We start from the raw sequence: 27,972 nt of genomic DNA on the forward strand, positions 1-27,972 counted from the left end.
ATCAGGCAGCCCGAGCTCTAGCATTAGGAAGCCTGCCAACAGGAGGAGAATGACCGATGTCGAAGGCCGCAGAAAGAAAAAGGGCTTCCTCCAAAGCCTCATTCATCGCATACGGGGGCATTTTAATGGCGCTTATCCAAGAGGCCGTAAAGGAAGCAGAAGAGGGGGAGGGAGAAACACCCGACCGATCACCGCCCCATCAACATTAGGACATGTCTAGCGATAGGACGGAGATAGAGGAAGAAGGGGAAGAGCAGAAGAGCAAAAAGAAGGTTAAGGAGACTAAGAAAAAAGCAGTACAGAAGAAGAAGAAATAGGATGAAGGCCATAGAAAGGAGAGGGAGGACTTGGAGAAAGCGAAACAACAATCCCTCAAGGAGGCAGAGGGGAGAGAAAGGAAGAAGAAGTAGGAAGAAGAAGAGACAACGGAACAAGTAAGGCATGCTAAAAAGGCATCCAAGCGAGAAGCCGAAAGGAGAAGAAAAGAAGAGTAGGAGGAAAAATGAAAACTAGAGGAAGAATGCAAAAAGGCCAAGGAGGAAAGGAAAGGAAGAGTCACGGAGGAGGACGAGGAGTTAAGAAGAAAGGAGGAGGAGGACTTGGCAGAAGCTACCTGCCGGTCCATCGAGCAGCAGTGTAGGGCAGATGAACCAGAAGCCTAGAAATTAGCCCAGGGAAGAGAGGCCTAGCTCTAGCATGCAGGCCCCAGAACCCGCGCCCCCCGCAGCTCCAGAAGGAAAAGACAAAGCACCCCTGCATCCCATCCCCACCCTCATGGAACCCCCCGCTGAACCCACTACGCCCACCCCTAGCATCCCCACCAGCTTGGAAGTATCCAACCTAGTGGCCTGGATGCAATACTTCATCAGCAAGGAAATGGCCCAAGGGAAAAGCACGGAGACGATGACCATGGGACCAAAAAGGCCAGTTGCAGATGCTGAATCAAGGCAGGATCAAAAGTGCCTGCGCATGGAGGCCTCAACCACCCCCATCCACACAACAATGACACCACATGTCGGTTATGACGACTACGTTGCTAAGATGCTCTCCCAACTAGAGAGAGCGAAGGAGGAGAAAAGGATGGCTGTGGCTGAGTTGATGGCAGAAAAAGAGTTAGTGGCAGCTTTCCAATTGGAAAAAACCCGCATCATCGCCATGTAGCAACGCCAAATCTTCGAACTCAAGCAAGAAATGAAGGCCAAAGAAAATAAGGAAGAGAGTTACAAGCAGCGGATGGAGGATGAGAACCAGGAACTTGTGCAGATGCAGTGGGAGTACAAACTCCTCCTGATGCAATATAAGGAAATGGAGTCAAAGCATAAGGAACTAGAATCAAAGAATGTCACCATTGAGTAGATGATGGGGGAGCTGAACGCCAAGGAAGAGGAGAGGAGCCAAGAGAGGGAGCAACAATGAAAGAAGATCGAGTCTATCTCCGATCAGCTACGTCTTAGGAAGACAAAACAAGACAACATGAGTAGAGAGCTCAGGGCCCAGGAGTAGAAGCTCGTAACCCTAGCTCAAAAGCAGGGGGAGAGCATGGAAGGAATGAGCAAAAGGGCTGAGGAATGGGCTATGTAGAACAAGGCGCGAGTGAAGGCTCTGGCGCGGTACCTCGCCTTGGTGGAGAAGGAAAAAATCTTGGGAGAAAGCAAAGCGGGAGCCATCTAGACAGCCTTCACTGCCCAACAACACGCCTTTCTCAATACACTGCTGGATACAACTCAACAAGAGGGAGCGGAGCCGTTGGAGGTGGTAAAGAATAAATTAAGCATCGCATGCAGAGCTTTGCACGCGGGGCTGCATATGCCACCCCAACCTGCAGAGGTAAGGCTGGGCCTAGAGGAGCAGCGGAAGTATCTACTACTGGCCTGCCTAACTCCCCAAGAGGCAGATGCCCTCGGCTTTGAGGAAAGAATACTACAAGAAAATTGGCAAGGGAGGAAGTCGAATTCAGGATTGACATGAACAGATTCAAAGAAGATGTAATCCCACAGCCCCCCTCGCCGCATGAACAAGATTAGCAACAACCCGACCCGCCCCTGGATAGACAGACCATTCTTAAAGAGCAGCGGAAAAAGCAGGTGGAAGAGGTTAGAAAATGGCTGCAGGCCTAGCCCATCGTGCAGCCATTTGCTCCCCTCCCACCATGCCCCAAAGTCCTATCTATGCAATTTCACGCAGAACTGGTGGTCTGGGAACGACAAGAACTGGAAAATGACCCTTTCTCCTTTAGTTTCTTTATGCCCGATAGTCTGAGAAGGGTCCTGCCGATCAAGACGGTGGAGGAGGTGATAGCGGCTGGCAGTTGACTAGGCCAAAGATGGTTGGAGGACAGGGCAAGAACCCCCACCTTGTGGGGCACGAAAGAGACCGAATTCTGGCAAGACAAGATATACGAGTTGCCACACACGGTGAGGGGCTACGACTGCCAACCCCTATGGAGGAGGCGAATATGTAATACCAACATGCTCGCCTGGATGGCTTTTTGTAACACCCTACCTCACGAGTGGAACAACCCCACCTTTATGGTGTATCCCCGTAGGGTAGGTGTGAATTTTGTCGCCACCCTCCATGGGAGGCACGACTTCCCCGTTATCTACAATGCCAATGCCACTTCCTTTGAAAACGCTCTACTTTTTGATCTAGGAAGCCTACCCGCCTCCATGACATGTTTTCTTGCAGAGTTCTCCTCCTGCCCTTAGGCTCCTTAAACTCCTACTTAAGCAAGATTCGGCACTGCAAGAAAGCGGCTTGCCTCCCCTCTTTTTTGATCCTAACGCTATCGATAGTTGCGCCATGACCCACTCAATGATGGGGCTAGCCTTCTATCTTCATTTTGCCTAGTGCTCCTAGAGGAAATGAGCGACACCCAATTCACTAGGTGCAACCACCCCTTCCTCTCCACCACCTCTCTCCATGTTTGCATGAACCTGAAAGGGTACATGCAGAGCCATCAATTTTTACGCAAATCCATCTACTCTCCCTCCCCCCTCATTCTGACGATGAGAGCTAGCCTTGGCTGTCATGCTCCTCATGTAATACTATCCCGCAATGTGAAAAAAAAAAGGAGATCACTACACCTAGGGGTCCTTAAGTTAGGCGTGTCTAGTGATCTCAGTTGGCTGGCTCCACTCCTAATCCCCTAGCCCTTTTCGATCCCCCACCTCACACTTAGGGCACATCAACGACAGGACACACATAGGGAAGTAACACTCCCCTGTGGTTTGACCTGTGACCCTAAGCCACTAGCACCACTTCCCCTTGGCACGAATGGGGTCCTCAAGTGTGGGACATCACCCGGGTCTGACCCACTTCCCCATTTTACTAGCACGAGTACACCGCACCAACACGCTCACGACAGCACCCCCCTAGGTAGAGCACCACACCTTCTTCAGGTACACCACTTCCACCCAACCACCAACTTCGGAGGCCCTCGTTCACCCATGCAATCCACTGAGTTGCTCCGACGACCATCATTCTTGAGTTTCCACAAACCCCTGAGTCTACATGTGGCCCTTAACCTTACACCCACGCCAAAAGTGCCATGGGACTGGCACCCGTCTAAGAGGGGGGTAATGTTAACCCCAAGTCAAGATGGCAAAGCCAAGATGGCGAAAAATGGAGGAAAAGCAAAGGAAGATGAAGAAAAAGAGCGAAGACACGCAAGCAGCCCCTAAAGATGGACCGGGGCAAAAAGCAAAACCATAAAAGAAAAGGCATCTCAATAACTCGAAAAATATTTGTAAAAGAGCGCCAGGCTCCCTCCTGTGCCCATTGTAAAATATTAGATGGGTGTAGGCTAGAGGCACGGGGCTAAAAGAGGAAAATGGAAAAAGGACCTTGCCACAATGGCCGGTCATGTAAAAAAGGGATGGGTGCCCATGGGATTTTAGGGTTTGTATATAAAGTTCAAAAAGTGAATAAGAGATCATTCTTTGGTGTGTGGCAAAAGGAGTCTTCTTCTTTGTCTCTCCTTCTCACCTTCTTGCTTGTGTGTACTCTTGAGAGAGGGAGTGTGAGAGTGTGAGCGAGTGAGTGTGTGTGAAAGTGAGGGATCAAGAGGGTGAAGCTCTTCACCATCTCCTCTTCTTCTTCTTCTCTCCCCTTCTCTCTTCTTGTGTGCGTGGCTATGGAGGATGGAGCTTGGAGATGGAGGAGGCTTGAGGATGCTTGAGCTAGCATCTAGGACCGTGGAGCTACCGGTGTGTGGAAGAGAGGAGGCAACTCATATCGGCGCTAAGGTAAGCTCACTACACCCGTAGGATTGACGGCGCATCGGCTAGGTGAGAGATAGCCATTAGAGCTTGCTTGGAACACTTGAAACAATAAGCGGTCCGTGGGTCTTGGCAGTTGAGTGAAAGCTCCCACATTGACCGAGGGACACACTTTTTGAATAAGATTATAGTAGCCTTAATAGAAGCTTTCAAGATTAAACACCATAAAACCACCCTATATAATCCACAAGCAAATGGTTAAGTCGAGAGTACAAATAAACATCTTGTAGGGATCTTATCCAAAATAGTGTCTGAAAGTAAGCGAGATTGGGATAAGGAATTGTATGTGGCGGTTTGGGCTTACAATAAGACATTTAAGAGAGCTATAGGCCACACCCCATTCAAGCTCGTATACATGGAAGTGTGTCTCACCATTGGAAATAGAGCTGCTTACTATGTGATTTGCTCTTAATCATTCGTTGGGATAGGGAAAATCATTGTAGGAAATATTTATTTCTCTTGCATATCTTGATGAAATTCACTTGTAGGCTCTATTACAACAAGAGGTAGGAAAGAAGATAATGAAAGCGCTTCATGACCTTCGGGCTAAGAAATATAAATTTGTAAAGGGTCAATTGATGCTATACTATGATGCTCGTCGTGAGTTATAGAGTTAAAAAATAAGATAAACTTTAATAACTTCAAGCCTTACTATGTGTAAGGGCTAACGTTGGGCCTGCTGCCTATGTAGTTCCTTTAGGATTCAGCTTTAACTTGCAATAGGTACCAAGACAATCGGATGGGAAGAATTATTCCTTATCTTGATCATCTATATTTAGAGCAACGTTACCATCAAGGTTGAGTGATTTGGTGGGGCAAAGGTTATCAGGTTATTAAGTGGAAAGAGGGATCTTTCATGTGGGATATTAAGGTCTATTGCCACCATTGTCAAAGGATTTGTACGAGTGTTCCTATTGAGTTCAGCAAGGAAGGAGGGATTGTTATACATCCTCTCTCTGGGATCGACTTTGATTATCATAAGTACAAATAAGTTGACTAGTATGGCATGGCCTATCAATGAAGAGTGGGTCTATACTTTGTATTTTGATGGAGCTTTTAGAGGGCCCGCTAAGCATGTGAGTGTTGGTGTGTGTGGTCATCAAAGATCCTCAACATAGGGTTATTATGAGAATGGGAGCATATCTTGGGATTTATTTTATGAATAACATAACATAATATAAGGCCCTAATCATGGGAATGAATGTAGCCCAACGTGGTGGTATTCGTTGGTTATTAGTCAAAGGTGACTCATTGCTAGTGATCAATCAATTGAATGGGACCTATAGTGTAAGGGATCCTATTTTGTGGATCTACAACCGCACAACTTTGGATATGATGCATATTTTTTAGGAAGTGACTTGCCAACTTATTCCTCGGCAGTGGAATTGCTTTGCAGACTCCCTGGCCAATTATGCTTTTCTTGAGGATATATTTTTCAATTGTGGTCTTATGCCGCTTTTACAATTGCCTCCTAATATCAGCTCATGGAAACTTTGGGGATTTCTTATTGACACATCCTATTTTGGCCACCGTTGGTTAGTATGGATTATGAGTCAAGTAGCAGTTGGTCGCCTTCCTATTATGTCATGGACACATAGGATTGTTTATTGTCATATTTAACACCTCTTGCTATTTATGTAGGGGATGAGAGCCAATAACCTGAGCCAATAACCTAATGCACTTAGTGTAGGGCCGAAGGAGCCCTCAACCTTGGTCAGTCTTACACTTTACTAGAGTTATAATAGGACCAAGGGTTTGTTTCAGTAGTATGCCATTGAATGGCTGTTTCATGAATTATTCCGTTAGGCCAAGTGGGCCAGTTATTCTATAGTAAAGTGAATTAGTTCATTAGACCAAGAGGGCTGGTTATTCTGTAGTAAAGTGAATTATTTCATTAGGCTAAGAGGGCCATGTGTCTATTTAGTGCGGGTGAGGTTAATGGTTTTATTTTAGTGCTGTGCTATACAGATTTAGTGGAACCTAGGGGAGCCTCTTGTTGTATAAAAGCTTCTTGTGGCCAAGTCTAGGGATTTTTCTTTTGTTGGGGATCAACAATCAAGGCATGAGGTCCCAAGGTTAGGCTAGGTATGTTTGAGGGAGGTTTGAGCAATTTTCCAAAGACATTGTCAGACATTCTAAGAATTGTTTTAGAAGGTAGTCCTAGCGGCCCTGTTTTGCTAGCCGCTAGGTAGCTGTTTCTAGGAGCTTTTGTTAGTAGTGAGGCAGTTAGAGAAGCTTGTAAAAATAAAAAGAAGAGAAAATTTTGGATATACTTGATATTTAAGAATATAGAGGGTATGAAAAGGGGTTCTAACCCCTCAAATAGAAAAGGAAAATAAGAAAAATCCTAAGAGTAGTTGATCACCGCCTTGTGAAGTCTTGGTAGTCTCTTGGGAATGAGTCAACCTGGAGCTGATGCCTTGTTTTCCTAGGGGTGGCATCTAGCTGGTAAAAATAATAAGGAAGGTTGGAGCAAAAATAAAAGTGAGAAAAATAAATAAAGATTTAAGTGTGGCCTTGTGAGGGCTTGGTAGGTTCTTGGGTGCCAAGTAAGGATGTGAGGTTAATGGCATGTTCTCTTGGGTGAGTACGCTCAGCTCCCTCCTTTTTACACATCGAAGTATGAAAATTCAAAGGAAAAATGCCATAAAATAAAAATATATGCTAACTAGGCTATAGGAGTCCTCGCCTTGCAGGAGTTCTTGGCCTAGTTTTCCTAAGTTCGGTAGGTAGTTCAGGGCCACCACCTAGGATGACTTCTTGGATGGCTCTTTTTAGCCAGTGTGTGTTGGAGTAGTTGGTTAGCAACTTTCTCTAGCTTTCTGTTCGATTATGCTGGGAACCTATCCCTTGTGGATTTTATGCCTTGATTTTGTCAGGGGGTAGGGTGAGAGTTGTGTTTGTGCTTTATTGTGTATTCTATTTTGTGGCAGCTTGTTGTTTTTTATGGTTGTTGTTTTGTGTAGATCAATTTGTGGGATTCGATGGGCTAAGTTGCTCTATCCCATGGTTGCCAATGAGAGAAAAATTTAAATGCCCACGATATGCCAAAAGGAGCAGAATGATGAAAATTTTACACAAAATTCAAAGGTTGATGGAAGCAGAAGACATATATTCGGCAATTTTAAGTGACTGTGGAAGACAGAAGTGCAAATTTCAACTGTTGTGGTGGTTGTGGATTTTTCATAAATTTTTTGAGTGTTGGATCAAAGTAAGATGATACCTTGCCATTTAGGACCTCAAGTCTGATGCGTAGGATTTTTTGGATCGTGAATCAGATGTCGGACGAAGGAGCTGTGGGAGGACTGGGCACTTTGGAGGTAAAAATTGGGCAATATTTTAAAAGTAATGGCCATGGTCCTTTGGCCCCCAATTTTTTGACGAAATGGGGGGGGGGGTAATTTTTTTAAGGCGGCCTGTAACAAAATGATTCCCCCCTCCTGCATGTCAATTAGTGGGAGAAGGGGGATTTGGGGTTGTGAAGAAGCCACCAAACTGATCATGGCAATGGATTCTCTAATTTCTTCACTTCCAATCACTGCCTCTTGCACGTAAAATGGCTACCTGAATAGAAACTTCACAAATTAGTCTTTCTGTCTCCTCCCTCTCTCTCTCTCCTCTTGATGCATGTGTCCATGGTTTGATCTATGAGAGAAGGGGGTGGGTTGATTGGAGAGATTTTGATTGGGAGATAATGTTGAGTCATGATGGAGCATAGATCAATGTTTGGAGGAGCATTAGTAGTTATTAATGAGTGTTAGCGGCCTTCCAATTGCAAGATACGTGTGAGATAAAGCGTAGTTTTATGAAAATGGTTATTCTTGATCTTCAATGATCTATTTTATTAGAAAAATTAAGAAAATTAGCAAGAAGCGATCGTTTATTATTTTTCTATAAAGACGCGAAACTCGTGAAATTACAGTTTTAAGGTAAATCATGGATTTTGGGGGTTTTGATGTGTTAATGGTGTTCACATGGGATGAAATGAGAGATGAAAATAATTATCAACAAGTCTAATCAAGTCACATAAAAAAATAAGAAAATACCAGTATTTATTGATAAATAAATAAGAAAAATAGAGGAAAATGGAAAAAAATAGAGTTTTTGTGTTTCAAAAATAGGAAAAAATAATATATGTGTTTGTGGATGTTTGGTATGACTAAAGCATGAGGTTTAGCCTCAATTTAGCTCTATCTTTATGTTAAAGTGAGTATTTATCACTTTTTATGAAGAAAAAATTGCTATCTAAACCTATCATCAATTGCATAACCCTAAACAGTAGGGAGAGCGGGGGGTAATAAGTGCTGGTTACATGCTAAATCTGAATTTTTCTGATGCACTTGGCATATAGGATACATGTGTTTTGAGAATGAAAGGGTTTAGTAGCACAAACATGCTCAGTGCTGACCCTATGCAATGGAGCAATTACGTTTGGAATGAAAGCATGAAAAGAAATGGTTTCGCACTATCATAATGTTGTTTTAAATGAATAAAAACAGTTGAGAACTATGAATCATTCATAGTTACATTACATTCAATACATGGTATCATCCTAGATGCATGGCAATTGTCTTCATAAACATTGACCCACATCGAGAGTGAGGTATCCCAAGCCGTAGGACTAGCAGTCAGTTTCTTTGGGGAGTGTGCAGTGAGGATTATCCTTTATCTTCTAGAATGATTGTTAAAAAGAGAGGAGTATGTGTCATACATGCTTTATGTGTTCACGGTGCATCTCGGGGCTAATCCCTGAGGTGTAGGAGAGTCGTAGAGGGGCCATGACAATTAGCCAAGGGGTGCTCCTTGTGTTTGTTTTATGTAGTGTATAACACCAATATGTGTAGGGGATACATTGAGGAGTTTCAGAAGGGTTGTCCATTGGACTACGAGGCATAAAAATGCTTATTTTGTTAGATTAGTGTGTGTAGCCTCTGGGTGTTCCTAGCTGTGAGGCCGTGGGGTTAGAGGCTTGGCTAGAGCCTTAGAGCCTGTGTTCGAGGCCTGTTTCAGGTCCCAACAAAGTGGGTAAGATTCTCACACTCCAAGCATGTGACATGGACTAGGAGGCTTGATGCAAACATGTGGATCGGATCACTCGGTCATTTGTGCTTGTGCCTTGCATGCTCCAAAATGTGTGTGGCTAGCTAGCAAAAGATTTAGTTTGTCAAAGAGAGAATAAAAAAAGAAAAGGAAAATTTAAAAGAGTAGAGGAGGAAACAAAACTCAAAATGTAGCAGTTTACAAAAACACAAAAATACAAAAATCATGAAAAGTACAAAAATGCAAAACGTAAGGCTTTTCTTGCTTGAATGAGGGATGTAATATTATCGAGTCTTCTAGATGCATCTTGCTCACCATTTTCATGGGTTGTGTACGTGTTAATGATTGGAAATAAATTGCAAAACCCAAAAGAAAAAATTAAAAATTGCAAAACACAATAACTTGATGCAATGTCAAAACCTTGTGTTCCCTTTGCTTCCATTGATATTGCAAATTAATTAAACAATTCCTTTTTTAAGTGGTTGCTACCTTGACTCCCTTGCTCATTGAATTTTTGAGTTATGATTAATGTACATGAGTGAGCTTAGCTTTTTGAATAAGCTAGAATTGACCTTTCATGATGAATTGGTGTGAAGAGAGTGGATGTGACCTTCCCAAGTAGTGACTGACTAGCACTTTGTGTTAGGACCCATGCAAGCATAGGTAATTTGGGTGCCTATAAAGCAACAAAGTTTAATCCCCCCTTTCCCTCTCTCTCTTTGCCTTTCTTTCTCTAACTTGTTATCCATTAACTATACCCAAAACCCTAAACTTAATTTTTGCAACATATAAAAAACACACCATCCTCTCTTATAATTTTATGACAACAACATAATGTATGTGAGAGAATGTGGAAAACATTGCATGATTGTCAAGGTTCCATCCATGACAATGTCCAACCCCATCCAACAATGATGTCCAAGCCACTACCCCATTGAATAACGATGTCTAATCTATTATCCAAAAGTTGCATTTAGCCTCATCATCTATAGATTATAGTCCACATTTTTATCTTTAACTTTTTGATCCATCTCTCTCTCTCATTTCTCTTTTTGTTTTCCTTTATGTATTCTCCCATTCTCATTCTTAGTTTGATCCTCTCTCATCTCTCCTTTTTTTCTTTTCTACATACACATTCTCTCTTCTTTTTCTTCTTTCTCTTTCTACTTATTCTCTCTCTCTCTCTCTCTCTCTCATTTCTCTTTTTTCTTTAATATATTCTCTCTCTTTTTCTCATATCTATTTTTTCTCTTCTACTCTCACTCTCTCCCATTTTTTCATTTCTATAATTTCTTTTCCATAACACACACACACACACACACACACACACACACACACACACACACACACACACACACACACACACACACACACACACACACACACACACACGCTGTCGTGTTGCTACGCATCCGAGTTGTATACACCTCCATTTCTTTTGTTGTGCATTTGTGTTAATTTCTGCGTGTGATTCATTGTTTGTGTGATGCATTTTAATAATCCGCATCCAATGTATATATTCCCTTAGTGCATGCGCATGATTTTGTTTGGATGCATGATGTGCGTGTATTAGAAAAATATGAAAAACTGATGCCAAAGGATCTTTGTCCTGCTGCTATTTGGTCTAGCTCTATGTGCAATGACAGCCTTGGTGCAAGTGTTTTGGAGATATGCTACAAGAAGGACATTTAAAGGAGGAAGCAGAGTTGCTGCAAGATATGCCTCTTGCAAATAATCTTGGTTGCTTGGATGTCAATGTAGAATTAATGCAAAAGGCATGGTGACATATTACTAGCACAACAAGGCTTTGACAAAAATTATGCTCATGTCAGACTTTTATAAAAGTGCTGGAATGAGGAAGGTCGCTTGCCTAATTTTGATATGCTAAAACAAGAAAAAGAAAAACTAAAGATAGAAGAGAAAAGGAAGGGGAAAAGAGACTAATTGGGAGAGAGAATTTAAAATGGGAAAAGGAGGGAAGATCGGACGGCCTATGGGGGGGGGAAAGCTTTTTCTGTCTCATTTTTTTTTTCGCTCAGTCTGTTTTTGGAGATGATGATGTGTGGTCTACCTGCGTATCACGGGTCTACACGCGGCAGAAAGAGTTTCTGCTGGGGCACACCCAATGAATCAGTCGCCTTTGCATTCTTCTGATGGAGAAAAGGATTGCTCAGGGCCTCCCTCTCCCTCCATCTCTCTCCTTCCGTGCTCCTCCGTCTAGAGAGAACGGTACTAAGAAGGAAGAGGATATGAGCTTCTCCTACTCCTCCGTCCTCTCACACTCGACCATCTGCTGATTCCCATTGCAACTCGGCGGATCAGCCATGCTTGTGTACAAGCCGCGACTCGTTTGGCAGCTGCTCGAGCTCCCTCCAGCCCTATAGCTGCGTCCGAATTCGCCATCGTTGTAGTAGTCAAGGTGTAAATATTCGTCTTCGGCCTGCCCGATCACAAGGGGAGGATGAACCTCGACCATCTCCGTGCTAGCTCAGCAGGAGACAGGCTTTTCCAGCCGTTGAAGTTGGTGCAGGGAGAGCTGTCGTGAATCTATGCAGCGAGAGATTGTCAGAAAATCAGAAACGTCATCGGAGCACGTCAGGCCTCTTGGCGCATCGTTTCCTCGATCGAGCAGAAGGAAGAGAGCAAGGGCAACGAAGAGCATGTCGCTCTCATCAAGGAGTACAGGGCCAAGGTGGTGGCCGAGCTGAGCAAAATCTGCTGCAACATCTTGGAGCTCTTGGATAGTCACCTAATTCCTACTGCAAGTGCTGCCGAATCGAAGGTATTTTATCTGAAGATGAAGGGAGACTATCATCGTTACCTTGCTGAGTTCAAGACGGGTGCTGAGCGTAAGGAAGTGGCAGAAAATACCTTACTTGCCTACAAATCTGCTCAGGAACTTGCAACAGCAGAGCTAGCACCTACTCATCCGATCCGTCTTGGGCTTGCTCTGAAATTTTCAGTTTTCTATTAAGAGATTCTTAACTCTCCAGTTCGGGCTTGTACAATGGCAAAACAGGCCTTTGATGAAGCAATATCAGAGCTTGACACCCTTGGTGAGGAGTCGTATAAAGACAGCACGCTAATCATGCAGCTTCTACGGGACAACCTCACGCTTTGGACTTCTGACATGCAGGAGCAGACAGATGAGTGAATGTGTGCCTACAATTAAAGTAAATTTGTAGCCTTGTTACAAGAGCAGATTTCAGTGTCTACAGAAAGGAGGTAGTTGTAAGTGTGTATTGTAACAAAAGAGCTTTCAGTGATGGTACTACTACTTGATCTTGATATGGACTGCCCAAGAGTAGAATCCAGTGGTTGGCGTGTATGATTATTCTATTGGAGGTAGAAGAGGCTGAAGTATTTTGCTTTTGTGAGTCGTTGTGTGGTGGTTCTGTATATGCAGCTCAGATAGCCAGGTTTAATAGAGTCTGGTGGTGGCACTGGCTATGATGCGAAGGCTACATTTTCTGTTCCTTGTATGCCTGGAGGACTACTGTAGCTGTAGACAACAAACATCAAGGTTGATTGAATGGTGAATTCTTCAGTGGATGTTTCCTTCGAACAAGAAAAATTGGTCTTATGCCAATGATAAAACAGGATGAGAAAGATGACAAACTCATAGCTGTTTGTTCTGATGATTCTAAGTTTTGACATTACAAAGACAACTGAATCCTTCCTCCACACAGACTTGCTGAATTCTGAATGCAAGCCTATATGCTAAAAGCATAACTGTCTTCAAAAACCTGAATGTAAACAGTTTATGAGATACTTCGGATTATTCTGAACATGAATTTCTTGTAACTCATTTTGACAAGCAATATAATGACCTTTGACATCAAAAATTTGAGTTCTTCTTGTTAGACTCTTCCTTTGCTGTACCTTGAACCCCGTGTTCTGCAGCTCTTGCACGAACTCTTTGACAACGCACATGCACAAAGTCAAAGATTGCTTCCATTTGTATTATGTGCCACTTCACTTTGCCATGTTTGCCCCCTTCTTGTCACCCACTTGGTAGCTAACTTCTCGGCTACATATGCCACTCTAAACTATTCCATGCCTCATGAGACACAACCTACTTATTAGATTGGCTTTCCATGCAACCTAATGGCTATTTGTAACTCTATCTTTGAGAGAGAGAGAGAGAGAGAGAGAGAGAGAGAGAGAGAGAGAGAGAGAGAGAGAGAGAGAGAGAGAGAGAGAGAGAGAGAGAGAGAGAGAGAGAGAGAGAGAGAGAGAGAGAGAGAGAGAGAGAGAGAGAGAGAGAGAGAGAGAGAGAGAGAGAGAGAGTGTGTTGCAACAAAGTTGCTTGTTTGCTCTTGGCGACTTAGTTGCTCCCACTTTGGCCTTATTGCTTCTACTAGCAATAGTTTCTTTGCTACTCTATTGTGATATTTCCTATTGAGTACACACATCTTCTTTGTGTGTGTGATGACTACATTTGTTAAAGGAGAGTGGGGCAAGTAACATGCAAGTTGGGTTTTTAAATACCTTTAAATTATTAAATTTGAAAAAATATTATATTAGTTTCTCAAGACTTTTTGAATACGTGCCACTTAGGACTTGGTCATGTGTGGTGATAGCTTTGGGAAATCATAAAATAAGAGATAGTATAGATACATTGACATCTCATTAAAAAACCATTGCAAAAAGCAACAAATCGCTGCAAAGGGAAGAAGATTTGAGGTCATGTAATGAAAAAATGCACCATGAATATATTCCAATCAACCACAACAATACTAATGTGGCCATATCATTCTTGCTCCATCAGTCACGATAGGTTCTCACAAAAAGAAAATCACGTATCAATAATCACTTTCTATTTCAATGTGCTCAAAGTCAAACATCAAAAGGAAATAGTTGAAAATTTAGAAAATGAGGTAGGCATTTCGGTCAAAGAGGATGCTCAAATTTCTTGATGTCTTTAAAGAACATCTCACATCTCTAGTTGGCTTTGAACCCCATGATGACTTGGATTATGAGAATAGTCTTGTTTAGTTTCCTAATCTATTTGGTTGTGGCTCTCTCCTTGGAGAGACATTTCATTAAGGAAGAGGTGAAATACACCATGGAGCACATGAAAGAAGGGTAAGTCCCCATGCTTGAATGAGTTGCTAGTGGAACCCTTTGAGAAAATCCAAAATTCATGTGACTATTAAGGACATGCTAATTACAATAGAAAGGCTAGTTTGTGCTCAAGGAATTCAATAAGTGGCTTATTAAGCTAGGCTCAAAATCTTTGGAAAGGAAAATTTCTAGCCATTCTAACAATGTTGATTTTTTTTTACAAGATTATGGCTCTTAAGAGTGAAACCGACAAATTTTGCAAGCATTGTCATATTCTTAGGTATGCAATGAAATGAGAAAAATCACATAGGAACATACCTTAACACACAATATGAGGCCATATTGAAGCAATCTCCATGCCGTGGAACCCATACAAACATTGTACAACATATATTTATTATTCCACAACATCGGGATCCATCTACTTATTCAATTCTCCTCAAAATTTCATTCTTTGCAATTTTACTCAATTTCACTCATATGAATGCTTGTTAAAAACCACTGAATGTATCATATCACATTCTAATACCCCTTTTCCCTCTCCCTCTCAGCATATATGAACGCCCACTATGGTGAGAGAGAAAGAGGAGAGAATGCATCATTTTGTGCACTTCCTACGGCAATTAGAGGCAAAGTAAATCAAGAATCCATGGCTAGGTGTGCTCCTGATGATTCAAACGATTGCAAATCTTCATTTTTCAAGAAATCAAGGGGTGATGAAAACAAGTCCCCCTCCCATGCCCCCAATTGTGAAGAATTTGAGCCTTTAAGCCCTCTTAACCACTAATTAACAAATATCTAGCTCACTCACTTTGTGTTTGTACTGTTGGCAAGTGGCTTTGCTAAAATTGAAGGGGCAAACAAGCTTGAATTTGAAATTTGAAGGTACAACCATGTTCTTATCATCATTTTCTACTGACTTGCCTCTTGGCCACTATTTTCGGTCTTTAGATTAGGTAGTTGCTTTGTAACATGCTAAAGTTGCACCTCTTTAAATAGGCCATCTAACAAACTTATACCTTATACAATTCATCACTTGTTATGATGAAGTTTTATTGCTTTTATCAATTCGTCACTTGTTATGCCTTGTTCTTTCTCCATATGTATGATGACTTTTTTTGCTCTATTTTTCCAAAGATATACAATATTATCAAATGCAAATTGGTGAACTAGTGGACCTTGAATGTGTATGTACATCAATGCATCAATACTTTTTGTATTAATACAATTCCACATATTTGTTTTAGTCAAATCTTGTGCACTAAAGCCCCTTCCACATGCAATAATACTTGAACATTGTAGCATAGAGATATGGGTCAACTTTAATAGCATTGGAAACTTCTCTTGGTTGATACAATTTCTACCAATTGCATCCCAAATACCCCTTAAAAAGCATCCCTTCCATTCAAATGATACCTCTTCTTTGAAGTATTAATACTCTCTTTTCAGAATAATTATATTAGTCAAAGGAGAAAATAGTTCACTGCTCTCTAGTTCCCTTCGATTCCCATAAAACCTTGCAAGTGTATCAATCTCTTTGATGTGATAAGCCTTTATCTCCAAACCAATAGAAAATACACGTATTGCAAGTGCTTTGGAGCATGAAGCTAGACCTGTATCAAGAAAATGTTTCATTGAATTCTTGGGGACCAACATATGGACAATCTATGGTGACTGATGGATGACATGTTTTGTCCCATTTGATAGGGATGGATGTAAATGGTTTAGCAACTAGTTTCTTAGAGTTTTTATTAGGAAGAGTTATAGGGTTTTCTCCCATATCTAGTAGGGTCTTTTCTAGAATCACAAATATTTATCTTAAGTTTTTAAATTGATATAAGACTACAATTTATGCATGATTTTGAAGCCTTAATATCTTGAGATCATGGGTATATGCATCATTACAAAGCTAGATTTGATACCATAAGGGTGCCATACAAAAATATATAAGATATGGTCATCTTAGATTTGGTACAAGGATATTTTGCATGGAGCTCCACCACATGCTTGCATGATGATCATAAAGACAATGTGCACATGTTGTAGAGATAGTAGAGAGGAAATGGGCATGGATCTATAAGCCCATCCATGGTTTTGAAGAATTGGTACATTAATCCTACAAGTTGCCGATGGTCATGGATAATAGAGAGCTATGTTTGGCAAACCAGCTTGCTTATTTGACTTGTGTGGTCCCTATGGATGATCACAATGAAGTGTTGGAGGAGCAACTATGATGCTATGTGGATCAGAGAGGGCATGTGGATTTTATTCATATAGCTTACCTGATCACATTGGTGACGAGATTGAGATAGAGGTATCATTACCTTGGACAAATAAGATAATATATTCATGTGAATAAGGACTAAGACACGAGACTTCCTAGTACATATGAAAGGAAATATGAGATTTTAATAACATCCAAAATAAAAGCTAAAAAGCCCAAGGCATTGATCTTTTATCAAACAAAGATTTTGGAGCTTGCTCTTTTGTCCAAGATGGCATCGAAATAGCAAGGAAAAGGCCATTAATGGCTACAAAAATTCTTTTTGGTGACCACTTCTAAAGCATTCATGCTTTACTTTTGAGAGCTACATTGCCTTAAAGGTGGCAAAGAAGATGATCATAGTGAGGGGGGATAATGTGGATGATAAGGAGGTGGACCATGATCACAGTTCCTACAAAAACCATGTGTTATTTCGGAGACAAAATCCTACTTCGTCACTCGATTTGGAGTGCACAAGCACCCTTCAACATTAAAGGAGGGATAAATAGGTATTTTGGGGGCTGCTAATAAGCATAGGATTTCCTTAATAAAGGCCACCATATTGGCCCTACCTTATTAGAGTCCTTTGCTACCCAAAACCTTGTTGAAAGCCCTTAGTATTTCTTTGCATAGCTTTCAGCCCATTCAATTCCATCAAATAGGGTAGATGGTCTTTGAGGCATGAAATCAATAGAGAGACTTTGCTCTAATCCATAAATGTATTTATACAATTTTCCATCACCACTGATACTCTTAATATACATGGTCAAGTTCATAAAATGATTTGTGTCTTATTGTGAGATTCCATTGGTCAAGTTGGTACCATAGTCTTGCCTCTCCTTTTCCATATTGACACAAACACTTGAACCATGTGCATTTTAAAATCTTCCCAATAAATGAATTGTTGATTCTCTCTACTTATGTAGCACCACCATGTGTGGGAAAATCCTTCCAAATGGAGAGAGGCATATATAATTTTCTAATCATGGGCATGGGTAGATATTGAAGCACGACTCCAAATTGGAGGTCCATTGTTTCAAGTTAGATGGGGATGGTGATTTCCCATTATACTCTGTAAGAATAATATTATCCAGAGCTCATTGGGGCCTGATACCCATGAAAACCTTGCTATCCGTGCATGCCATTCTATCCATGTATACATGCCACATATTCATACCATATTGCCCATTAAAACCATGTTGCCCATGAATGCCATGTTGGCCATTAATGCCATGCTATCCATGATTGCCATGTTGGCCATTAATACCATGTTGTCTATGATTGGGTTTACAATTTTCATTGGGGCCATTAGTATTGGAAGGGCTCTTAGGTAAAGTGGGCGGGCTTCTACCAGTGGTCTGGGCTAGGGTCTCCTAGCTGCATGGATAACAAGAGAGCTCAAAAGAGGATCTTAATTTCTATGGGAGGGATCACCAACCTCAAAACTACTAGATGGGATACCTAGCTCCAATTATGCCTTGTAGGCCATGTACTTGCTCCTATGGTAGAGGCTCTCATGCTTCAAGCTTGGATTCATTTGCGTTCTCTTGCATGGATAATAGCTAACTTGATAACAAGAGTGGTGAGATGCTCCAATGTTTGTTGAGTTTGGGTATTGGAGAGTGAATTTTTTCAATTCATTGATCAATCTAAGAGAATTTGGTGATGGTTGGCAACCATGTCATTATGCCTCTCCATATATGGTGAAGTTCGTGCCAACATAGGGTGTGATTGAATATACTATAGGGATCTATAGCTGATACTTCTTCTTACATTTCTCCATTGGACTCTTGGGCTAAGCTAGACTCATCATTAATGGATGCTCAAGAGTCTTTGATATCCCTTTGAAGTTCCTCTTAAGCCTTTTCTTTGTCTCTATGTCCTACCATTTTAGTGTAGTCAATAAGACCTTGCTGCATAAAAATAGGTGTAAATTTTAGCTTGTAGCTTTGATTGGAGAACTTTTGATTAAAATAGGAGACAATACCCTCTTTATGATGAGCTATAGATCTTTATGACAAAAATAATGCAAAAAATTTTCTTAACAAATTTTTGTGCATATTTGAAAATTCTTGCACCTTGTCTACTTGTCTATGATCAAATTTTCATAGTTTGGTCTCTCCAGGGGCTAAATACCCTATGGAACCTTATATAAGACATATACATGACTAAATATATGATGGGAGCTCAATAAATGGATTGAAATAGTCAAAAAATCACTAAGCAATCCACATATAAGCTCAAAATGTCATATATCCAACCCTTTGCTTATACATTTTTCAAGAATACATTTGTCATTGCTATTAATGCTTTGAAATTGGATTAAGGGGATGTATGATGGGCAAAAGGAGAGTGTATCTATGCTTGAAAATGAGTGTTGGGCTTTGAGACTTGAGGGGTGTGCAAAGTTTCTCCTCAAGTCGAGTTGTGCACCCCTTCAAGGTCATTAGTCACAAGGGAGAGTCATCTCACTCTTGTCGAGCTCTTGTCTTGCCACCTCACTTACCATCAATGCTTTTCCTTAGCCAGTAATAGACATGATAGTAGCATACTATGCCAATAAAGTAACATGCAATGAAAATGTGATAAAAGAGCTTTGTGCTTTTGATGACATGTAAGAGTAATAGGAAATGGGCTGAGTGAGGGATTATGCCAGTAGCTTAGTGACTCACTAGCTACTAACTTACTCTTTAAAAATTTCCTTTTAGATTTTATCAAGGGTATAACAAAATCAAAATGGATTATGCGTTAGCATACAAATTTGATTCAAAGATAAAGATATACCCACTCATTGATCATTGATATATGTAGTAAAAGATTAGAAGGGGCGGATGCTTTTAATTAATCCATTTCATGTAATGTAATTGATTAAGTGAAAAAGAGGGTGGAATGCCTAAAATCTCTCAAAAAATGCCATAGGCTTAGGAAATGGATTAATAGAGAGATTAAGATTTAATAAACATACCTCTTCCATTCTTGGATTGAGTGGATGCATGCCCACACATGCATGCTAGATTTTGATTAGCTTTTTGTGCTCATAATACATTGAAAAGCATCCCCGTTTTGGGTTGTCTCTTCATTTTCTTGAGTTCCAAGCTTTTTCGTGATAATTTATCCTAGGGAAAATTTCTCTTTGATCTAATTGTCCACAAGAATATGGTAATTTAGGTGGATGGTCATAAGTAAAACAATGTTTATATGAATTCAAAAGGTTCACGGGATTCTACTTCAACGACAAAAATAATGCATGCTTTTGTTGTTTTCTAAGGGCTCATTTGCTTATCTAAGACTAGTGAGAGGAAATAATTCAATTTCGGGGTCATCGGTTAGTGAAATAGTTTGGCCTTGAAACTCAAAAGCCATAGATTGTGCATGGTAATCAATGTCTAGAGATTGTATTGATGTCAAAAAGACATTCCTAAACTAATTTAGATGATTGAAGAGGTGCAATTAGGAAGTCATGCTTTATTTTATATGGAGTTTTAAAGCCCTTTTATTTTCCATATATCATTATATCTTATGCCTTGATATGCATACTTTACTTTGTACAATGAATGACTAGTCCTACAACCTCTTCAAACTTTCAAAAATAAAGTCACGAGAGATACTATCATCATGCAAAATAGTAATGTCAAAATCTTTTACAAAACCTTTCATCTTAAGTAAAGCATGTAGACAAAAAGGAGTACTTGGTTTTCCTTCCTATGATACCTCTTGTTGCAATGAATCCATAGTCCAATCAAGAGCATATGTGAGGTACCTCCTAAACAATAGAGCTATAATAATATTGTTGCGGCTGTTGGGTGGAAGCTTCACTTAGCAGTTCATTAAAAAATGATTGGGTTGTCCATATTTGTAGCAAGAAGGCTTGAATATTTTTTTTGGCATTAGCGTTACTAGTTCATGGTTTTACCTTGTTTTCTCCAAGTTTTTGCTCACTTCTAGGTTGGAGCTTTGAAGGTTACTCAATGAGAAAGCATAAGGGTGATAGAAGTTGAAGAGTTTCTTTAGGTTATAGTTGTTGTTATATGGCCAAGATTGGGTGGATTATTGTCGCCAAGAATATACATAATGGTTTTGAGTTATTTTTTTGTATCATGAGCATAGGAAATAACATCTTGACGAGAAGTTGGTTTAAGAGAGTTGAGTTTAGCTTAGATGTAGTCTTTATATTTATGTTGTAGCATGCTCTCAAGAACTTCCTCAAGCATATGCAAAAGCAAAGGTTGTTGCCAAAAATCTCTCAATGTATGTGGTCACACTATCACCTTCTTACCAATATAAGCTTACTCAATTTTGTCTTACGTGGACATGGAATTGAGGTAAAAGAAAAGATTATTTGATTTTTTTGAAAAGCATTCCATGTTGTTAGTATGTCTTAGTGCTATTACAAAGGAGATTTCACTAAAGCAATGTTTTGTCCAAAAAATTGGTAACTTACTTGATTTTCTTCTTTTGAAATATTTTTTAATCAAAATAGTCATCAAACTAGCTCAACCAAATATTAAATAGTTTTTCCATTCTCTTTGCTACAAAATTTAGAAAATTGAAGTAAGAAATGCGATGGTCCTTATCTTGCACGAATGAATTTTGTCATTTTACCTCTTAAAAGAACCTTCATAAGTTTAGTGAGATTGTGTTGGAGAATATGAATTTATCGTTTGCAAAGATATGTCAAAAAGAAGAGATTCCATATTAATTTTGTTTATATTGGAAGGTTCCAACATACTTGAAAATAATAATCTATGCACATGAATAAAATTTTATAGAATCCTACAAAATAAATAATAATTCTATGTGTGAATGGGCTTCTAATAGAATATAGAACTTTGAAGAGGAAGATTAAAATTTCTTTGCAAGTGAACTAGAGCTTACTTGTAATGTGCCCGCTCCTCAAATCATGGGACACGTCTTAGCAGTCCATCAAGAGATATATCTAGAAGACGCCGCTCGGCACTCCCAGGGAATGACATGGGGTTTGCCAACTAGGGTCTCTCATGTCTGCCCCGCAACAGAACTTATCCGGCCGTTCCCACTAGGATCGACCTGAAGTCCGGGTTCCTAGTCAACATTGTCTAAGGTCATAGACCGACTTTTTCCTAACATTTCTCGTTAACATTTCCTTTGAGGAAAGCTCTCGGCTAACCGAGACCACCCTTCCATAGGATAGACCCATTGGTCACATCCACCACGCTTCCCTCGGGGGTTGTTTTAGTTATCTAATTACCTACCACATTATGTTTGACACATAAAAGCAGCTTCCTTAACTTAATCAACCTGTTAATCACAAGTTCCTTTGCGTAATTTAGGACACTGACACGAAGACAAGATAAAACAAGATCAAACACTTCACTAACTTATCTACAGATTAATGTTTGTCTCCCGCCCATAGACGAGAATTAAGTGTTCCTTTCTGCCTCTGCAGAAAAATCCTTCCGTCTCCCGACAACAAAACTTGAAGGTTTATCCACCCAAGATTCCGCCTTGTAACTAGTATCAAGGCGTCGAGATCCCATCTCGAGTCACGTAGAACACTTGTGTAGGGCCCGAAGGCATTGGGATTTACGGTCAGAGCCCCCACTGGCACCCAAGCGTCCTCCTACGCCAAGTAATTTCCACAGAGAGACCTCTCGCAGTGGATTTGGTCCACATTCTCGGCACAGATTCACAACCCCCTTGGTTAGGGTTTGGCAGTTCATGGGGGGTAGCTAGCGCCATCCTTCCTTAATTATCCCTTCAGGAAATCAACCACAGCTGAAGCAACCGGCTTAAAAACAATTACTAGGGAAAACATCCCTTTTGTTTCCATGGCAACCAGTCATCTCAGACCCAGCCATGCAATCATCAAACACACCCCACTTGGGTTAACATCCAAAATCACATTAACAAACAGTTGAATGCACAACCTCTTGCTTCAAGGCATTGCAATCCCATTGCATGCACAATTAGAATTTAACTTGGATGTATCAAAACACTTCTACAACCTTTTCAAACAACCAAGCATAACATGGGTCAACGATCCATCTTTAACAAGATCAACCTTTCTTAGAAACCATTTCAACAGTTCCAAGCAACATGCTTAGCATAAATCAATTAACCTAAGCATGTTCCAAGCAACATGCTTAGCATAAATCAATTACCCTAAAGTTTGCTCTCCCCCTTGGGTTAGGGCTTCGCAAGGTCAATTTAACAAATTCCTCCTAGAGCCTTTAAATGATCTAAGTGATTTCACCTTGACCTTTATTAATCATGGCCATTTATTTAGGATAGAAGATCAATCCAATTCCTAGAGTAGCTATCTAATATCACAGGTCACCAAGTGCTTGTTGAGAAACACGGACCTAGAACTAGATCGACTATGGTGGATGCAAGTCAAACACACGATACATTATCAGAATAAGGAATTGTAACTCAAATGAATTAGGTTCCAAGATAGATTAGCTTGGACTCATAAAGACAGTCTTGAGTAACTAAAACTGATAGTTCCATTACATTGAAATGAGTGTCAAGTACATGCCTTTTTAGCTTTTTGGATAGTACCGCTTTTATTCTCTATGCTTATGGGATTTTGGAAAACTCTTCCTAGAGCTTCTAGAGTATACATCTTTGTCATATCTCTCATACAAAATCACTTATAGGCTAGCCTCTTTTGGGCATACATCATTTGATTTCTCAAGACCCCCCCTCAAATGATGAGTTCCTACCCTTGCTGGCTTTTGCCCCCCCTGCATGTAAACATGGACCAGGAGACTAGCTCTTTGGCAGCCTAGTCAAGTTAAGGCTTGAAACTTTACATTCTTGGTAGGGTTTTTACATCCACTATGGGAAACAAATCCACTTAGGGAATTCAAGATCCTCTATGGGAAATTTTTAGCAAAAACATTTTGTTGGTTTGTAGCAGCCGAAAATATTTTCTTTATCCTTTTTGTGTTGTTGCTTCTTTGGCAACCTTTGATCTTCTTCTTGGACTTTTTGCTCCAATCTTTGATCTTCTTTGTCTTCTTGGATTTCTTTATCTTCATGCTCTTACAAATGGATGGACTTGTCTTGTCAGGCTTTCTTTGACATACATGACATAGATATTTGGATACATACATTTTAGAATTTGAAGTACATGACTTTTCGCACAATGGCAGTGTCTAATCCCGATTACAAAAATTCTTCGATTGATATTGAAGTGGATGCACACTACTAGTTTCAATAGACACTCAATGACTTAGATGCTTATTTGAAAGGAGCTTGATTAGGGATTTTTTTTTCTTTTAGGAGAAATTAGAACTTTTTAAAAAAATTTAAAGAAACGAGGATAATGTTGATCAGTACAAGCAACGAATGCACAGATAATGTGGCGTTGTATGGCTCGATGACTGTGTCTGGAACCTTCGGAGAGGGGAAGACCGAAAAGATCATCATCATCTTGTCTGGATACTCCTCCCTAATCTTAGAGATAAGGGATTACCCATACCCGAGCCAATGCCCCCTCCCAGAGAATGGAAACCCTGGAAACCTTGAAGGTAGTCACAGTTCTCAGCCTCCTTGTGCACAACATCAAGACTGAAGTTGATGAGCTCCGCTCCTTCCGTGTAATGGCCCTTAGCTCAGTTGTTACCGGCGCCAGACTGGCCGAAGACAAAGTTATCAAGGCAGAAGATCTGGCCATAGGCCCCGCTCCTCACGCTGTCCGCTGTTTTCTTTCCTTGCCGCTTCATTTTCTTTGCTATTGGTTTGGCTTCTGTGAAATTCTCATATACACTTGCAGGTCTTGGATATGTCAACAGATTTGACTCAATCGGGGGACAACTTACAACAAAATTCACCATTTGCATTAGCCTCTCATTAGCTTCATTATGGTCCTTACAACCTCTTACTACAGTGAGAGCTACCATTGCTGAGTCACTCTCCATCCATGCATTGTTTCGATCTGCAAAAGCAACATCTCTTTGCAGAAGAGCAGCATCTTGCTCTACATATGCAGTCTTCTTCTCAGCTATAACATCCATCAGCTTCAATGCTAGATGATCCCTGAAAACATCCCTAAGATGATTCTGATCAAAATTGGCCCAATGCCGTAACTCAATTCTTCCAGGGTCATCCATTCTTGCCTTCAAACCACAACCCTTCCCTTACTTCCAAGGGAAAACAACTAGTGGACTACCTCAACCATATACATTCCACAACTCGGATCTACAAGACTCCACTTTTCTATCGAAAAGAGAACAGTGTTGTGACTCGCCCCGTCAAAGCACTAGCACCTCCATAGCCTTGAGCTCCTTCACCTCGTACAAGATAATGGATGTGTGGATGGCATCGAAATAGGAAGGATTCAAAGTATGCAAGGAAGAAATAAGATGTGTCCACTAGCTATCTAGCTTAGCCATGGATCTGATACCATGTTGAGAAACACGGACCTAGAACTAGATCGACTATGGTGGACGCAAGTCAAACACACGATACATTATCAGAATAAGGAATTGTAACTCAAGTGAATTAGGTTCCAAGATAGATTAGCTTGGACTCATAAAGACAGTCTTGAGTAAGTGAAACTGATAGTTCTATTACATTGAAATGAGTGTCAAGTACATGCCTTTATAGCTTTTTGGATAGTACCCTTTTACTCTCTATGCTGATGGGATTTTGGAAAACTCTTCCTAGAGCTTCTAGAGTATACATCTTTGCCATATCTCTCATACAAAATCACTTATAGGCCAGCCTCTTTTGGGCATACATCATTTGATTTCTCAATAGTGCTAACCCACCAAGAGTACATTAACAAGATTCCATCCTGATTCGCCATAGGTTATCCAATCTTCATCTATCGGCTAGATTTCAGACAAGGATCTCTAAATGGAAATTTTTTTAGAACTACTATTCTAACAATGTTTATTGTACAATCCCATTGTATGTGCAAGTTAACATATATCGGCACGTGCACGATCTTACTGTTATTTTAATGTACTCTATCATCCTTGCACATGAAAAAATTGGTTTGCAATCTTAGAATGCTATTGCATTTTTTTGATAAGGAAGTACCTTTATCTCTTTTGATGCGAGCTCCAATCCTTTTCATGACAATAATGCAAGATTCTAGCTCTTTCTAAATGCAAGCTAGGGTAATCCATTCAGTGTATAATACAAAAATATCTTCTATTATTGACCAGTAGAATGTTCTTCATGCAAGTGTTTGTGTCAGGCATTTCGGCATCTTACAATGCATTTCCCTTAATCAACTTTACCTATCATTTCATCGACCATAAGCATTAAATATCTTATGATTATTACAATTGTCGTAACTAGATTCATGCCTAGGTTCTTTATCTATCAAACCATGCAATATGAATTTTATTATGTGAGAGCGGAGTTTTGAGCCCGGGATGTGCCTAAAATTTGCCAAAAAATTTGGAATTTAGGGGAAAAATATTTAACATTGAAGGCGGTGGCTACAGCTAGGACGATTTTAAGCACCAAGTGAAAGACAGCTTTTAAAAGGCACCCGAGTGACACTTGTGGATTTTTGATAATTTTTTCGTCTGCCATGCAAGATGCCAGGAGCTACCAGTCCAGTGGGATGCCGAGATGGACGCACAGGATTTTCAGAGCTCGAAATGGAGCTCGGACGCGGAAGAGGCCAAAAAATGGGTAAGATTTGAAGAGGTGGACAACTTTGAGGACCAAAGGGGGGGTGCCCTTTGGGGAAATTTAACCCCTCTCCCAAATTGCATGAAAAAAAAGTGTGAAGATGAAAAAAACGTGGGCAGCAACAGGGGCCAATTTTTGCTCCATGATCCCTCAACATCATGATTGGAGGCTGAATGTAAGCCATGGAACAGAGATTACCCAGCAACTTCTCCCTCTTAGCTGATGATATTGCTGGTCTTCACACGAGGAATGGCTGTCTGGATGAAGAGAACAGATTCTAGTCTTTCTCTCTCCTCCCTCTCTCTCTTCTCTATGGGCTGTTCATGTATACCATCTTGAAGGAGGAACCGGGGAGGGAGAATGAAGAAAATGGTGATGAAGATTGATGGAGATGCTGAAGATTGATGTGCAGGATTGGATTGAGAGCAATGGAGGCTCCATCTGTTGGTTATGTAGTCATTCAAGGCGTCTCGGGTTACGTAAAAACACGGTATGATCAATTTTATGAAGGAAAATGAAGGATTTTTTATAGTTTATGATGACAATTATGTTCTTATTGGATGAAAATTTGTTTGAGTGCTGTTTGCATTATGAGTAATTGTTGTGTATAAAAAAATCTTGGTTTTGCAATGATTTACATGCTTTATTTAATTCTCGTAAACTCAAAATACGGTCTTTAAGTGGTAAAATGGTAGTTTTTCCGTTTCGGGTGGGTGAAAAGGTGTTCCCATGGGGGGAATATGGAAGATAAATTCAATGTTAGTATGCTGAAGTGATTGGAACAAGAAAAATCAGAAAATAGTATATTTTATTGCCAAATAAATCAGGAAAATGGGGAAAATAAGGAAAAAATAGAAATACATCTTGGAAAAATAAGGAAAAATATAATGATTGTTTGTGGATGTATGGTAGTGGTAAAGCATGAGATTTAGCCTCAGTTTGCCCTATCTCTTTGTCAAAGTTTGTGATTTATTACTTTTTATACATCAAAACATGACAAAATGAACCTCTACACCTGTGCAACAAAAGCAATACCTAAACGTAGGGGGTTGGGAGGTTTGAATGGTGTGATTTGCGTGCTAATTGTTGCTAATTTTCTTATGCATATCATGACATAGATTCCATGTTATTTTAATTAAGAGGATAGTAGCACGAGTGTTATCTCGGTGCTATCCTTGCATCGCTGCAACGCGTTAGAGAATAAGCATTTGAAAAGCCTGGTTGTGCACAACACGTGTCTGATTTGAAAATGATGTTTGAGCACTTTAGGATCATTCACTTTGCATGTGCATGTAAACCATAGAATCGGAATAAAAAACCTGGATGCATAGTACCTGTTTTCAATGACAATGACCTACGCTTGAGTATGGAAAGGCATCCTAAGCCGTAGGATAGACGTTCGTTTCTTGGGGGATTATTTGGTAAGGACACATGGTATCTCCTGGACTACTTTCGAAACGAAAGAGTAGACTTTGTTCGTTTGTTCTATATGTTGAGCAACGCATCAAGGGGCTAATCCTTGCGATGTAGGAGAGCTGCAGTGGGGCCGCAGTGTTTCTACCGAGAGGTTGCCTCCCATGTATGTGATTATCACGGTATTTATTACCAAAGTGTATGGGTTCTCCCTCTGAGGAGTTTATAGAAAGGGAAACGTTGGACTACAAAACTATAAAACTATAAACACATAGA

At 40.5% G+C, this 27,972-nt stretch overlaps 1 protein-coding gene and 1 pseudogene across 1 annotated transcript; one reads left to right on the plus strand and one right to left on the minus strand.

Annotated features, from left to right (window-relative positions):
* The window catches only part of LOC148021875 (14-3-3-like protein pseudogene), a 34,725-nt pseudogene extending 21,970 nt beyond the window's left edge, over positions 1–12,755 (plus strand).
* Positions 12,756–23,138: 10,383 nt separating this feature from the next.
* On the minus strand, positions 23,139–25,185 carry LOC148021876 (uncharacterized). Its single transcript, XM_087696672.1, has one exon. The coding sequence runs from the start codon at positions 24,741–24,743 to the stop codon at positions 24,246–24,248; it is 498 nt and encodes a 165-aa protein (XP_087552798.1). The 5' UTR covers positions 24,744–25,185; the 3' UTR covers positions 23,139–24,245.
* Positions 25,186–27,972: the final 2,787 nt, after the last annotated feature.

Source organism: Lygodium microphyllum, chromosome 17 (assembly GCF_053477565.2).
Source record: "Lygodium microphyllum isolate KBCC chromosome 17, Lygodium_microphyllum_v1.1.10, whole genome shotgun sequence".
Taxonomy (NCBI): Eukaryota; Viridiplantae; Streptophyta; class Polypodiopsida; order Schizaeales; family Lygodiaceae; genus Lygodium; species Lygodium microphyllum.